The 15,915-nt window shown below is 42.1% G+C and overlaps 1 protein-coding gene across 3 annotated transcripts; it reads left to right on the top strand.

The window, feature by feature from the left end:
* Positions 1 to 855: 855 nt before the first annotated feature.
* GDPD3 (glycerophosphodiester phosphodiesterase domain containing 3) lies at positions 856 to 13,795 on the top strand. Of its 3 annotated transcripts, XM_087918333.1 has the most exons (11): positions 856 to 978; positions 1,371 to 1,739; positions 2,056 to 2,098; positions 2,193 to 2,328; positions 2,937 to 2,982; positions 3,105 to 3,223; positions 5,388 to 5,477; positions 6,854 to 6,987; positions 11,425 to 11,484; positions 11,798 to 11,849; positions 13,208 to 13,795. In XM_087918333.1, the coding sequence occupies exons 2-11, from the start codon at positions 1,598 to 1,600 to the stop codon at positions 13,346 to 13,348; spliced, it is 963 nt and encodes a 320-aa protein (XP_087774459.1). In that variant the 5' UTR covers positions 856 to 978; positions 1,371 to 1,597; the 3' UTR covers positions 13,349 to 13,795. The 3 variants fall into 3 exon arrangements, with proteins under 3 accessions (XP_087774459.1, XP_026567578.1, XP_087774460.1); XM_026711793.2 differs by lacking the exon at positions 856 to 978 and having other exon boundaries at positions 1,277 to 1,739; XM_087918334.1 differs by lacking the exon at positions 856 to 978 and having other exon boundaries at positions 1,277 to 1,739; positions 6,883 to 6,987; positions 13,208 to 13,344.
* Positions 13,796 to 15,915: the final 2,120 nt, after the last annotated feature.

Here is a 15,915-nt window from a genome sequence, read left to right as displayed (position 1 = left end):
TAGGAAAGAGACCAAAGAGAGCATCCGGAAGGTACCTCAGGGAAAAAAATACAAGGTTGCCAGGTCAAATGAGATACATGTTAAAAAGACTTTCACTAGCAATCTAAGCAGGGCACCAGGTATGTCTATGAAAATTTAATTTTTGTGTTGTTAAGTGAGGCATTTGTTAACTGAGTGTTGCTGTGTTTTACGACCTTTCTGGCCACAGTTGTTAAGGTGAAGCACTGCAGTTGTTTAGTTTGTAACACGGCTGTTAAGTGAATCTGGCTTCCCAGATCTGCTTCTCAGAAGGTCGCAAAAGAGGATCACTCTACCCCCCCCTGGTGTGGGGGGAGGCACTGCAACCATCATAAATAGGAGTCAGTTGCAAAGCATCCAAATTTTGATCAGATGACCATGGGGATTCTGCAATGGTTGTACGTATGAAAAATAGTCATAAATCACCTTTTTTTCAGTACCATTGTAACTTTGAACAGCCACTAAGTGAACTATTGTAAGTCAAGGACTATGAATGTCCTTTAAGGCAGGGGTTTCCACCCTTGGCAACTTTAAGACTTGTGGACTTCAATTCCCAGAATTCCTCAGCCAGCAAAGCTGGAATTCTGGGAATTGAAGTCCAGAAGTCTTAAAGTTGCCAAGGTTGGAGACCCCTGCTTTAGGGGATAGTGAGTGTTTTATTTCTACAAACGATGGGATCCAGATTCTTTGACTTGGGAAAAATTGAAAACTGTACTTACACGGAGGGTTTTTAAACACACAAATCCCGTCAGCTAACCACAAAGGTGTCCGTAAGGTGGGGTGGACATACTGTGCTTCCTTTCCCTACAGCTGTCCTGAGGAACAAACCGATCCCTTTTCTGAAGCAAGTATCGCCATTGGAAACTTCTATGGGCCACAAATCAATCCTCCTTTGTTTATGTAACTACGGAGATGGGATCTGCTGGCTTGATAGGAAGCGTGGCTTCCAGAGGTCTCCAGGTATGTACAGGGTTAGGAGACAGGTGTCCAGATCTGAAAGCCGAGTCTAATTCTTGAGGACAAAGCAGGTAGGCCCACTCCTGTCATAATTTTTCTGCCATGAAAATGGCTTTTTTTCCTTCACGGGAGTGGCAAAACTGATAGCATACACAGGTTGGCCTGAAGACTGGGAGGGGCTGAACCATGCAGTTATGTGTGTCCTTTTATGACCATGTGGGGTGTATGTGTGTGTGTGTGTGTGTGTGTGTGTGTGTATAAGGTGAACCAACAGGAAAAAAATTAATGATGGGAAGGTCCAGGTAGCAAAGGGGAGGGTTAGGTTTCTGCCCTTTACACACCCTTCTCTTCCTACTCCCGTCCTTCAGAAATTTCACTGACTTGCTTACCTACAGCATTCAAGATTCATCGACCCAGGAAAACAGGAATTCCAATCCATCTGATTTCGCCCACCGAGTTTGGCCAGGCTCTATGCAGATGACCTAATCCCTACATTTCTTGCTGAGAAAACCAGGAGCACTTTTCGTTCCAGAGGACCTGAATGTCCTGGTTGCTGCTCCTTGCTTTAATTTACCAAGCTCAGAAATACTAACCATCTGCTTCCTTGTCCCCACGTACCACAATGAGCTGCCACTTGCTCCTCTATGGGCTACCTGCCTTGGGAATTTATGCGCTGGTATCTCACTGTCTTCGGAAGAAGCCACATCTCCTTCACAAACCACGCAGGTTTCCCATTCGATGCTTACATGTCTCCCACAGGGGTGGTAAGTTCTGCGATGTAAATTGATTATTTGGTGGAGGGGCTTTGGGGGCACCAAGAGGGAGGGTGGAGAGGTCAGCATGTGTACTGCAGATACAAATCAGGGGTGAATAAGGGAATCAGAGAGGAAAGGAAATATTAATATTAAGATTCCTGCCTCTGCTTTTCCTCTTGAGAAGTGATATTTGCATTTTTCTGCTCCATGATAGTCCCAAGACTTGTAAAGCCGCATTCCTAAACCCCAAAGCAGAACAATTTGATATTTCTTTGGAGACAGAGTGCCTAAGATAAAATGTCTTGGAATCTGATTTCCTCTTCAGGTGCTGGAGAGCAGATTGAGAACACTTTGGGTGCCTTTAAAAAGTGAGTAATGCAATTGCCACTCTACCTCAACTTGCCCTTCTTGTGCACTAATCCTGCCCTTCAACTTCTCTTGCCAATCTTTGCATCTTCCCAGTGCACTGAGCCAGGGGACAAACCTGCTTGAACTTGATTGCCACATAACCAAAGATGGGATTGTGGTTGTGTCCCATGATGAAAATCTGAAACGCCAGACGGGGCACGACATTGATATCAGCCTCACATACTATAAGGTGAGCATCGGTAGGTCTTTAGCATCCACCTGCCCTGCCTTTTGGGTATTATTATCCACCTGCCCTGCCTTTGGGGTATTTTTCGGTGACAGATTTTAAGGCAATGTAAATGATGCTCCCAGGTTGTTTCTCATTATGAAGTCTCATAAGTCTCATAAGTCCTGCCTTTCCTCCAGAAATGCAAGGTGGAATAAATAACACCCTCCATTGTTAACACTTAAAAAAACATCCCATCTAACTACTGTAGGTTGGGTGGAGAGTGTGTGTTTGAGTCAGGCCTCTGTTGTGATGATGAAATGATGAAACCACCATTGTGCCATCAACAATGCAAGCTTCACCGCTATTGAGAGTGCAACTTGATATTACAAGCACATAACAAAAGAGGGTCACAACAGAATTAAGGCTGCTTTTGTCATTTGGATGAAAGTGTTGATCCTGCAAATGGATCTAAGTTACCAGGAACAAGGTAACTTCCTTATTACTCCCTTGGAACAATGATTCTAGCTCTTTGGGGAGACTTGCTTTTCATTCCCTCCCTTCAACCCACATGGCGAAAATCTCTGTTAAAACCACTCTTACTTCTTATTATCACTGGTTGTATCCCCTAGGATTTGCCACACTATCTGTCTTCTTTGGAAGTGACATTTTCTCCAGGTGAGTATAGGACTATGGACTTTGGGGGAAATGTGCTGTGGTAGAAAGCAAAGCAAACCATTTGTTCTCTTCATCTCTGAGAAAAATGCTCAGTTCTACACTCAACCTACCCTTCCTAACAGGAAGAGTCTCCCATGGTACTGATCACCAGATTCCTCGTTTGGAAGAGGTTTTTGAGCAATTCCCTGAAGTCCCTATTAATATTGAAATTAAAGAGGATAATGATGTTCTCATCAATAAGGTAAGAAATCAATAAGGTAAGATAGAATCAAGATCATATGAAGTGTTACTACCACTTTATAATGCCTTGGTAAGGCCACACTTGGAATACTATGTCCAGTTTTGGTCACCACAATGTTAAAAAGATGTTGAGACTCTAGAAAGAGTTCAGAGAAGAGCAAACATAATGATGATTAGGGGACTGGAGACTAAAACATATGAAGAACATTTGCAGGAACTGGGTCTGTCTAGTCTAATGAAAAGAAGGACTACGGATGACATGATAACAGTGTTCCAATATCTCAGGGGTTGCCAGCAAGAAGAGGAGGCCAAACCATTCTCCAAAGCACCTGAAGGCAGGACAAGAAGCAACGGGTGGAAATTAATCAAGGAGAGAAGCAACCTAGAACTCAGGAGAAATTTCCTGACAGTTAGAACAATTAATCAGTAGAACAGCTTGCCTCTAGAAGTTGTAAATGCTCCAACACTAGAAGTTTTTAAGAAGACATTGGACAATCATTCATCTGAAACCCAACTCAGTTTTTCAAATTTCTTTACCATCCAACACATTTTGCATAAAGCACAGATCTTGGCCAGTGTCCAACCTTCCTGTCTCTAGATCTCTCTTGCAGATCTATGTTCACTTTTTTACTGGTCAACATGAAGCTACATTCACCAAAAGTTTCTCTCGCATATAAGGACATATTCAACTTGAAAATCCTTCAATTAAGATACAAAGACACTTTGTTTATTTGTAGTAAACAAGAATAAAGTAATAGTAGAGTTATTCCTTGAGTGTCCAATTACACTTGCCCAATAAAGATTATTCTATTCTATTCTATTCTATTCTATTCTATTCTATTCTATTCTATTCTATTCTATTCTATTCTATTCTATTCTACTCTACTCTACTCTACTCTACTCTACTCTACTCTACTCTACTCTATTCCATTCCATTCCACTCCACTCCACTCCACTCCACTCCACTCCACTCCACTCCACTCTATCCTTTCATTCCTATAATTTGGTTACATTCCTAAGACTATAGAAGATGTCTAGGAAGATGTTGACCTTCCAAATCTCATTCCACTTCTGCAGTTAATTCTCATTTGAGGCTGCTCAAATCCATTGAGAAAATTGAATCCATTATTTTGAAAAAAAGTTTGCTACAAGAGTGAACTTTCAATGAATTTTAAACCATATCTGGGATTTTAGATAAAAATAGCAGGCATAGAGGAAAGGAAATAAATACTCAAAGGCATACATAGTTTCAAGAAATATTGAGATTTTGTCTCAAACAATATTGAATTATGTAATCATAATTGAGAGTAGGAACTCTCAGTCTTTTTCTGGAGAAGGAGAGATCAGTATTATTGTATAAGGTTTTCAATTTGCAAGGATCAGGAAGTTGTGAATGCTCCAATACTGGAAGTTTCTAAGAAGACATTGAAAAACCATTTGTTCTAAATTGTGATGGCACTGAAAAAAATGTTATTTATGACCGGTCCTTGTACTGGACACTTGGCAATCGGCATATGTTTCTTCTGAGGATTGCAGCATCCCAGGTCACATCATCCCATTTGCGACCTTCCCAGTTGGCTTCCAGCAAGCATCATCAATGGGGAAAGCCAGATGTGATTAATGACCATATATTCACTTAACAACGGCAATGATTCATTTAATCATGGCAAAAAAAAGTTTGTAAAATTGGGCATGAACATCCACCTTGCTTATCGATGGGAATTTGGGTCCCCATTGTGGTTGTAAGTTGGAGTACCTGTTCTTTTTGGTAGTATGAACTTGGAAGCTTCATAGACAGTAAAAGAAGAAAGAGAGTTATAATTATCTTAAGGTTATCAAGTTGCTCATCCTTGAACTGAGAGTACAAGTAGCCACAGTTCTGGCTGGTGGACCCTACATCTCATCACTTATTCATATCACTGTTTACATCAAGGTGTTAGAAGAAGTTGACCTCCACAGTGTAGGGTGTAAAGAGAATAAGTGCATAAGATTATCCAAATCCGTACCCCACAGAAAAGCCACCTGATTGGTGCTTCGGACTCCGCTCCCTCTGATCTGATTGGTTCTTCTTACTCAGTTTCCACAAGAGGCAATTGCGCCACTAAAAACCGATGTTCCTTCTAGGAAGGTGTTACCTGAGGTTATGTTGTTTTCCCTTCTTCCAGGTAGCACATCTTGTCCAGAAATACAATCGTTCCTACATCACCATTTGGGCCTCCTTTGATAATCAAATACTGAAAAAATGCCGGAAAGCTGTACGTATCAAATGTCCTTTTCCCCACTTTCACTTTTTATATTTACAAATCCTTTTTTTGCTTAAAGCTTCAGACTGTATAAATATATATGGAAAGGGTTTTTTAGACTCTTCAGATAGCAATAAATAAAGTACCCCTTCATGCAGGTAATCCTTGACTTACAAACATTCATTTAGTGACTGGTCCTCACACTTACAACCGTTGCAGCATCCCCATGGTCACAAATTTGGACGTTTGGCAACTGGCCTGTATTTATGACCATTGCAGTGTCCCGGAGTCCTGAAATCACCATATACAACTTCTGACAGCAAAGCCAATGGGCGAAGCCTGATTCCCTTAACAAGTGTGTGATTCACTTAACAACCACAGCAAAAAAAGTCATAAAATTAGACATGACTCATGTAATGCCACCTTGCATTGCAATGGAAATTCCTGTCCCATTTGTGTTCATAAGTCAAGGATTGCCTGTAACATATTAAAGCATGCTTAAAAAGTCCACCCTGTTCTTCCTTATTCTTCTTAAGCTTTCTTTGTAGACCAACTTGTTACACCTGCTTTTTCCAATTGTCCATAAGCATTAGACAACAGCCTCCCTAAATTTACTAAGCTAGATTGAAAGACTGTTAAGCAGTTGAGTTTTGTCAAGCCAGGGCAAGAATTGTATTTTCCCTGAACCTTCCCGTCTATTTGGGGTATTTGGATGCTTAGCAAGTGGGAAAACAAAGCTGTGGGATGAAGTGCAACAACCTTCCCAGCAATGAAGTCTAGGAATGACAAATCCAGGGGTGGGATTCAATTTTTTAAACAACTGGTTCCATGGGCGTGGCTAGGTGGGCGTGGCTAGGCGGGCATAGCCATGTGACTGAGTGGGCGTGGCTTTGTCTTGTTTTTTGCACCCCATCCCGCTCCATTTTTTTTTTTGCCTCCTGGGCCTCAGGGAAGCCTCCTGGAGAGGCATTTTTGCTCCCAGGAAGTTTATCTGAGGCCCAGGAAAGCAAAAAACGGAGCATGGAAGGTCCCCCTGGGCCTCAGGGAAGCCTCCTGGGCAAAGCAGTAAGACAGCAAGGGAGATCCCAGCACAACTGATCATTGGAACGGGTGATAGTTGGGAGGGGGAGGAAAGAAATACCTTAAGGAGTGACTGGGCAGGGGAGACTGCAGTCAGCAATGTTGTGCATGAGCGACAAGGGCTGGCTGGGTGGGGAGGGGAGAACGGAGAGGGTGGAGCCAGCCGGGGGGCCTGATTTGCCAGTTCTCCAAATTGCACAGAATTGTAACAACCAGTTCTATACAACTGGTCCGAACCGATAGAATCCCACCCCTGGACAAATCGACTGCCTAAAGTAAAAAAAATAAATGTTATTTATCCCCCCCAGAATAAAGATATGCCCTACGTCTTCTCCAGGAGCAGGGCCCTCTTAATGCTTGGTCTCTGGTACGTTGGACTCCTGCCCTTCTTCCCTCTGAAGGAATCGTTCCTCGAATTCGTGCTGCCCTCGATCATAAACAGGTAACAGTTATTACAAGGGTGGGATTTAGGCAGAAAAACATACAGACTTAGAAATACGATCATCTATCTAATGATTAGCCTTTGGAAGTCATGTGGCACATTTGCTCTCCCCTTTAAATAGAGTTGTGTGCCAGCTTTGGAGAGACACTTTCCTGGCATGCTGATTTGAGGAAAGGGAGGGTGTCTGGGCAACCTTTGCATCCATATCACACAGTGGCCTTTCCACAGGACCAGCAGCTAACCAGCATCCAGGAATTCTCAACTGAGGAGAGCAGAGAAGTGAGAACGATTGGTCTATCAGTCCCAATGAGACACGGCCAATGCTGCTCTCTTAAACCCTTTGCTCTGGCTTTGCTCATGATACAGGGCAGGGTTATTTATGAGACAACCCATCTCCAGAGACTTCTGCTCCTCCAATACAGGTAGTTCTCAACTTACAACAATTCATTTAGTGACTGTTCAAAGTTACAACGGCACTGAAAAACAGGACTTGCAACTGTTTTTCAGTTACAACCTCTCCAGCATCCCCAGGATCATGTGATCAAAATTCAGACTCTTGGTAAGTGGTTCTTGTTTATGACCGTTGCTGTGTCCTAAGGTCATGTAGTCCCTTTTTGAGACCTTCCAAGAAGCCAAGTCAATGCGAAAGCTTGATTGACTTAACAACTGGGTTACTCATTTACCAACTGCAGTGAACCACTTGACAACTGTGGCAAGAAAGGTCACAAAATGGGGCAAAACTCACTTAGCAACAGAAATTTTGGGCCCAATTGTGGTTGTAAATCAAGGACTACCTTTACAATCTGATGGGGTTGACGTGTGTCGGGTCCAGTGATCTGTTTCAAAAAATTTTTTACCACCAGTTCGGTGAGCGTGGCTTGGTGGGTGCGTTTTGCGCGTACGTCAAACGAGCACTTTGTGCAGGCATTTTGAGTCATCTCTGGCAATCCCGCACACTCCCTGACGCTTCAGCAGCTGCTGGGCGGCAGTTGCTGTGCTACACAAAGCAGCTGCACTTCAAAAGCAGAACAAAAGGTATGGGTGCCTGAGTGGGTGTGTGGGGTGGGTCCAACATCAGAGAGGACTGGTTCAGTCTCTACTGCTCATCGCCGCTACCGGCTCGGTAGAACCGGACCAAACCGGTAGAATACCACCACTGTTTGGGTCCTATCCATTAATCAGTGTCATCTGATGGGACCCAAGCCACGGGCCTTTTCTATTGCTGTGTCTCTCCTATTGGACAACAGTTTTTCCAAGATCCAAATGGCCCGTCTGTCTTCTGAAAGGCAATGAAGACCGGCATTTGGTCAAGAGATTTGGGGAGTCCTTCTAGATCAATCATTTCTGTCTGCAAGCTGCCTCTATTTGTTTGTATTTTATTCTTTTGCCCATTGCCGTTTGTCACATTCCATTTTATCTGCTACCCTGAGCTAGATGTTAATCGGTGACCATGGAGCATATATTAATGAGCCATTAATGGTCTAGCAGTTAAGGCACGAGGCATGGAAGCCAGTCAGGAGACTTTGGACTAACTGTCAGGAAACCGTGAGTTCTAGTCCTGCCTTAGGAATGAAAGCCAATTGGGTGACTTTGGGGAAGTCACTCTCTCTCAATCCAACTCTCCTTGCAGGATTCTTTTTGTGGGGAAAATTAGGAAGAGAAAAGAGTAATTGGTGTGTTCCCAATCTTGAGTTATTTATAAAATAATAATAAAGATGGGGAAAAAATAAACGAAACAACTTGTCTGGAGCAGGAGTGTCAAACTTGCATTGTCACAGTGTCGTCATGTTATGTATCACAACTTTTTTCCCCCTTCGCTAAACCAGGTGTGAGAAAAGAAAGACCAGGGGTGACATGATAGCAGTATTCCAGTATTTGAGGGGCTGCCACAGAGAAGAAGTGGTGGGTGGCTGTCAACTTATTTTCCAAAGCACACGAAGGTAGGACAAGAAACAATGGATGGAAACTAATCAAGGAGAGAAGCAACCTGAAATTAAGGAGGAACTCCTAACAGTGAGAACAATTAACCAGTGGAACAAATTGCCTTCAGAAGTTGTGGGTGCTTTATCCCTGGAAGTGTTAAAGAGACTGGACAGCCACCTGTCTGAAATGGTATAGGATCTCGTTTGAGCAGGGGGTTGGACTAGAAGACCTCCAAAGTACCTTCAAACTCTACTTTGAATGATTGAAATATGAACACAGTACTCTTCCCCCGCCCCCCACTTCTCAACAACATTTCCTCTTGCCACTCCTAGAACCAGTAAACATTTTACAGAATGTCAACAGAAGAACGTCAGCTAAATGGACTCTTTCATTCCAGAAGCCGTTGCTGTGAAGCATAGCAAGAAAGGACTTGAATCTGTTTTTTTCTTCTTCTTTTTTTAGGAGGCATAATGTTGACTCTTTGACAAGCAGGAAGTAATAAAACATGAAAAACAAACCATAAAAGCAAAAAAAGAGAGCTTTGAGTGGAATTATTTGAGTCTCTCTGATGTTCCAATATCTAAAAGGAATCCCGAAGAAAAACAATAGAGGCAGGTGTGGAAGAGAAGCTGCTTAGCAAAACCACAGGTGCCTGCTGTCTCTCCTCCTCCTCCTCCTCCTCCTCCCCATCGGAGCCTTCTATCCAGCATCAACAGAATTGCCAATGAAGCTGCAAGCTTCACATAGGTTGGGCGGAGAATGAAGAAGATGCTTGTTTGTGGCCCTGCAACCACCAGCAAACAGTACAGCAGCCAAACAAAAGATGTTTTCCTTCAGGAGTGGAGAGTGCAAAAGGGGGGGGGGAAAGTATAGCAATGCAGCAACATAGAGCACAATATAAAAAAACTGCAAGAGCTCTATATGCAGCCATTTATAGGGAGGGGGGGAGATGAAATTTCAGAGGCAACTTCAGAGCAGACTTAAGAAAGAAATATTGTTATATAGTAGTAATAATATCAAGCATAATATACAAAAGGGGTGAGCAAGATGCATGGACTTCAACTCCCAGAATTCCCCAGCATGGGGATGGATGGGGAATTCTGGGAATTGAACTCCACACGTCTTAAAGTTGCCAAGGTTGCAAACTCTTGGCATACAGGTAGTCCTCAATTTATGACCACAACAGGGACCAGAAAGTTCATCACTGAGTGGTACAGTAATTAAGTGAGGTATTTTGCCTTCTTTGCCATGGTTGTTAAATGAATCTCCGTGGTTTTTAAACAAAGCATCACATGACTGCAACTTGTGACCTTCCCTGCCAGCTTCCTCATTGACTGCATCTTGGAATCTGGATAGAACATCACAAATGGTTGTCATATGATTGCCAGGCATCCAAATCGCCCTCGTGAGATTGTCAGGATGATAAAGCAGTCATAAGCGCAAGAACCAGCCCTAAGTCACCTTTTTTTCAGCCCAGTTGTAACTTTGAACAGTCACTAAATGAATGGACATTAGTGTGATGGAATGTGTACCTGGAGGAGCACTGGGAAGAGACTTTTGAAAGCACAGAAAGAAAATATGGTGTACTCTCTTAACCTGAGCATCTTTCTAAGAAAGATAAAAGTTTCTCTGTTTGTGCCTGCAGGTAAACATTCCATCACATCAAGGAAAGGCAACCTGTATAGGAAATTGTAACAAAACAATGTTCCCCCCTGCCATTCTCAGAGATTTGCCTGGATAAGTCCACGCGGTTTTCTTGGCAAGGTTTTTCAAAAGTAGTTTGCCACAGACTTCTTCCTAGGGCTGAGAGAAAGTGACTGGCCCAAAGTCACCCAACTGGACTAGGAATCCCAGTCCCCTGGTTTTGAGCCTAATGCCTTAACCACTATGCTAAACTGGTTTTCTTAGGATAATACTAGTATAAACACTGCCATAGTAACAGCAATTGAAGATTGTTAGTACATTGCAATAGTCATTATCATAGGAATGGTGCAGAGATGATAATAGAATAGAATATAGGAAGTACTCGTGTATCACTTTGTTTTTATCAAATAAAACATCTTCCCCACTCTTATAGGGAGACATAAGAAAACTACCTGTCCAGAATCCAGTGCTTCTGTGTCTCCTTCAGATGGGAACAAGCTAATTGGAAGCAGTTCAACAAAGAACCTCTGACACAAGACATTCAAACCTCACAGTTTGGGGGTTTTCCCCTATAATGTGAATAACGCCTAAGTTAATTGGACAGGATAAAGTTAAGCTGACCTTCCTCATATATTCTCTTTCATGTTCTGTAGAAGCTTAGTTGTGGAGAAAAACAATGCTGGTGTGTAAAATTATTCTAAGGGTTTTGCCTGTCAAAGACAAGATATATTTGTAGTATGTTTTGTAATTCATGGAATTACTTCTTTGGAAAAAGTGTGGGATCCAATATTTTAAAGGAGGAATAGCAGGAAACCAGCAGTTCTCAGGAGCTTGTTAATTTTGCCACCTTTCTGTTTTGTTTAATCCTAGGACGTTTTTTCCAGTGAAAAAGGGCAGACTTGGATCACTCCTGGCAATATTTGCCACCAAGTGAGTGACATAGAACCATGGTTTTAATTGTTTCGTTCTTACTAAGTATTCCTTCCCTTCATCACCTTCTCCTCTCCTTTCCCAGCAGGAGGGCTCTTAATGAAACATATAACCCAAGCCAGCTGTTTCCCTGCTAGAGACAATAAATATCAGAAAAATGACCCCTCTCTCCCCAAGTGACACTATGTGAAATATCTTGTTTTTTCTCATATCTATTCCCCCGCCTTTTTTTTTCTGCTGGACTCTATAATACATAAAGCAGAGTGAATATACCTAAACCTTTTGTATTCCTATTTCTTTCCTTTCCCACCAGGCTGACAATGCGTAAAAAGCTGTTCAAACATCTGGAAGACAGAGGAATACAAGTATGTTGGGGAAAGCTAACAAATCAGAATTGTGGGTGGCATGCTAGCCTCTACTAGAAAAAAGAAGGACTGGGAGGGGGGACATGACACCAGTATTCCAGTATTTGAGGGGCTGCCATAGAGAAGAGGGGGTTAATTTATTTTCCAAAGCCCCAGAAGGCCAGACAAGAAACAACAGATGGAAAATAATCGAGGAGAGAAGCAACCTGGAATTAAGGAGAAACTTCCTCACAGTGAGGATGATCAACCAGTGGAACAGCTCTCGCCTTCAGACATTGTGGGTGCTTCATCCCTGGAGGTTTTTAAGAAAGGACTGAACCATCATCACTTGTCTGAAAAAGTACAGGATTTCCTGCCTGAGCAATGGGCTGGACTAGAAGACCACCAAGGCCCCTTCCAACTCTATTCTGATTCTGATATTCCTGGGAACGGTCAGAATTATTTATTTATTATTAAGTTTATATGCCGCTCATCTTACTACTAAGCAACTCTAGGGGCTTACAATGGTATAAACATTATATAGAGCTAAAACATCAAGAGAGCAATACATTGATCACCAAATTTAACATACTAAGTTAAACAACAAAGCAAATAAAATAACATGCGCACAGAGGGTGGAGGTGGGATCCTCTAATAATCTACTAGCCACCTCGGAAATGAGACCACCTCCCATTGGGGTCCCAGGACAGTTGACAGAGGCAGGTCTTCAGGTTCCTTCGGAAGGCCAAGAGGGTGAAGGCAGATCTCATCTCAAGGGGCAGGATGTGCCACAGCAGAGAAGGCTTTTCTGCTGGATCTCACCAGGTGCAATTCCCAGGCCAACAGGATCCACAGCATGTCCCTCCTGCCAGAGTAAGTATGGAGTGCCAATCCTATCAGGGCGAGACTGTTCCTCAGATAGCCTGGATGATGCCCTACAGGGCTTTAAAACTAATGGCCAACTACACCCGAAACAAATTGGTAAGCAATGCAGTTCATGTAACAGTGGGGTCACATGGGCCACTCTAGGGACCCCTAAAACTGTTTGCTCTGCTGCATGTTGTCTCAGCTGTAACTCCCAAACACTCTTCAAGGGTAGCTCCATGTAGAGTGGATTGCAGTAGTCCGAGTGTGAAATGACCAGGGCAAGAGTGGCTGAGCCTGAATTAAAACCCGAGTTCAAACTATTGTAAAAAAAATATTGCTATTGACCTGGCTACTAACGGTAGTGATGAAGTGGTGCTCCAGAAATTTTGGGATTGCAGCAAAGGCGGCTCTTATTCTTGGTACACTCTTTTCTTTTTGGAGGGCCACAGTCCTTTTATTTCTGGTGTTTGCATTTTGTGATTCTGTTTTTCCCTCTTCCACTTTCTCTCTAGACTCTTCTTTGGGTTTTGAATGAAGACAAAGATTTTGAAGAAGCCTTTAGCTATGGGGTCTCCGGAGTAATGTCTGACTATCCAACTCTTCTTCGACAGTACCTGAATGCCCATCCACCACCACTACCCTCCAATGCATAAATTGTAATATTATTTTAGAATTGCCGCTGACATTTCTGATGGGGAATGGAGAGAGAAATGGATGATTTCAGGACAAAAAATGTGTGAAACCATTTCACATCAAAAGTGTGTGAAACCATCATTCGCACACTAGTACTGATGATGTTACCTTAAAGTAATGAAAACAAGGAAGAAAACAAGCCAACTCAGAAAGCACCAAGGACCTTACATTTCAACTCTGAGCTATAAATATTCTCCTTTATTGAAACCATCATGATCACCACCTCATTTCTTTTTTCTTTTGTATGTTTTTCACCTTTTTATCTCTCGTGAGGCCAGTTATTATTATACAACTCTTGGGAATGTTCTAAATGGAGAGAGAATCAACATGGTGGCCACACCTACACAATTGTAGCCCCACACTTTTTACTATGTGCATAATACACATTAAAAAGCAGTGGGGTTTGATCATGCAGTCACAGCTATTTTCTTGACTTTTTTCTTTTAAAATCCTCTCCTGCAGGAGAAGAATGTAAAAACCTACACTTAAATTTGCTTAAGAAAGGCTCTTGAAATCAGCTGAAGATCTGGCTAGGGAATTCTGGGACTTGAATTCCACCCATGTTTGGGAAACCATGCTCTAAAATCACAAGCTACCCATCTCTGTACTGTACAAGGTGCTTTAGTTGTCAGTGGAGAATAACCATTTAATTCAGCATTAAATTCTTTGAGGCATGCAACAGTTATCAAGGCAAACTTTTACTCTCCCAGAGCAGGGTGACACCTGTTTCAACAGCAAGGTTGCAAACAAACAAGTCCCACCAAAGAAGGATCAACTGTTAAGGGTTTGGCAAGAAATGCCAGCTTTAAGTCATTGGCCCAACGTGGGGTTGTTCTACTGTTCTAGTCAAATATTTTAATCGAGGCTGGAGAAGGAAGTGAGAGATGGACTAATTTTCATGCTGTACTGTACAAGATAAAGGAGGGGGAGTGTTCTAAAATTGAGTGAATCGTTGGTGGGATTTGATCTGTGGCCTTTTAGATCCATTTTCATTTTCCTTCTCTGATTGTTGGCATCCACAGAGAATGCAAAAAAAAAAAAAAAAAAGAAAGGCCAACAAGTTCTTCTAGATGATTAATTTGCATTCAATCCCCACCCTTCCTGGGCACATTCCTGGTACTCAAAGCTATTCCTGATGTGGTTTCTGCTTGGGTTACCACCTTTGAATCCGCCTCTTAAGGCCAAAGTCTTGCTGTGAAATGTAGGAATGATTCTGAAACGTTTTTAAAGACCAATGGAAACCCACATGATCTCTGCCACATTTTGGACAATCCCCATTCATGAACATTTGCTCCCACTGCATGTAGTCCTCACTTTACAACAGTTCATTTAGTGACCACTTGAAGTTATAACAGCCCTGAAAAAAAGCAACATGACCATTTTTCACCCTGACAACCGTTGCATGATCGAAGTTCAGACATTTGGCAACTGACTCACTCGACTTACATCCGCAATTGAGCCCAAAATTTCCATTGCTAAGCAAGACAATTGTTAAGTGAATTTTACCCCATTTTACAACCTTTCTTGCCACAATTATTAAATTAATTACATAGTTGTTCAGTTAGTAACATGGTTGTTAAGTGAATCTGGCTTCCCCACTGGGTTTGCTTGTCAGAAAGGCACAAAAGGTGGACTTCCGGTGATGTTTCTGTCGAAGACGGATCAGAGACCGTGATCGTGTGCGGCTTTGATCCGTGCTTGCCCTGTTGGAGGGGTCCCTAAGGGACCAAACCATCTGCCCACCTTGTAGGGGTGGGGGGAAGAGGGGGAGACCACAAGCTGGGTTGAGAGGAGCCACATCTCCCCTCCCTGGCTTGGTATCTACTCCCCTAGAAGACAGGGAGAAGTGGCAGTTTAATGGCTGCCCTGAAGCTAGGAAGCTGTTGGGACTTAAGTTTGTGATGGAGAGTGGAAGTGGTGAGCAGCATATAACTAGATAAAATACTTTGAATTTTTTTTTCTTGATAACCCCGAAAAGCGGAAAGAAAGAGTCTTCGTTTGGAAGAATGGTAGCGGGGAATAAGAGGAAAATATAAGGTAAAAAGAAAACCAGAAATAAAAGAATTATATGAAAACAGAGATTAAATTTGGACTAATATACAGAATTGGACATTAATTAGGCATTGGATAAAATGCTGTATTTATTTGGAATGGGTAAAGTTTAATGTTAATACTCCGGAAAAGAGAATTAAAAATTTAAAAAAACTTTGAAAAAAAAGTGATATAGAGCACTACCTAATGGTTAAAGATTTTCCTCTTTTATGCTTTTACGGGAAATTACTGGTTGTATAAATATTTTAAAGAAAGAAGAAATGGAATAAAAGATTATTAATACAACAAGAACCCCAGAAGCTTTTAAAAAAATGGGGACTACAGTAAAATATAAAGGAATACAATATTTTGAGACTGCTGGAGGTTGACTGTGACAAAAAAAAAAAACAGAAGAAAGAGAAATCGAGAGAAACAGAGACTTTTGGCAAGGACTATAATAGAAAAATTTGATCTTTAATAAAGAAATGGAAGAAAT

The sequence above is a fragment of the Pseudonaja textilis genome, chromosome Z (genome assembly GCF_049901715.1).
Source record: "Pseudonaja textilis isolate UNSWEBS1 chromosome Z, rPseTex1.2, whole genome shotgun sequence".
NCBI classification, from domain to species: Eukaryota; Metazoa; Chordata; class Lepidosauria; order Squamata; family Elapidae; genus Pseudonaja; species Pseudonaja textilis.
This window is presented reverse-complemented; position numbering and strand designations above follow the sequence as displayed.

Coding starts and splice junctions, on each gene's coding strand:
- GDPD3 (XM_087918333.1), top strand. CDS start 1,598: ATGAGCTGCCACTTGCTCCTCTATGGGCTACCTGCCTTGGGAATTTAT. Junction 2,099..2,192: donor ACTTTGGGTGCCTTTAAAAA/GTGAGTAATGCA, acceptor GCATCTTCCCAG/TGCACTGAGCCAGGGGACAA. Junction 11,850..13,207: donor TGGAAGACAGAGGAATACAA/GTATGTTGGGGA, acceptor CTTTCTCTCTAG/ACTCTTCTTTGGGTTTTGAA.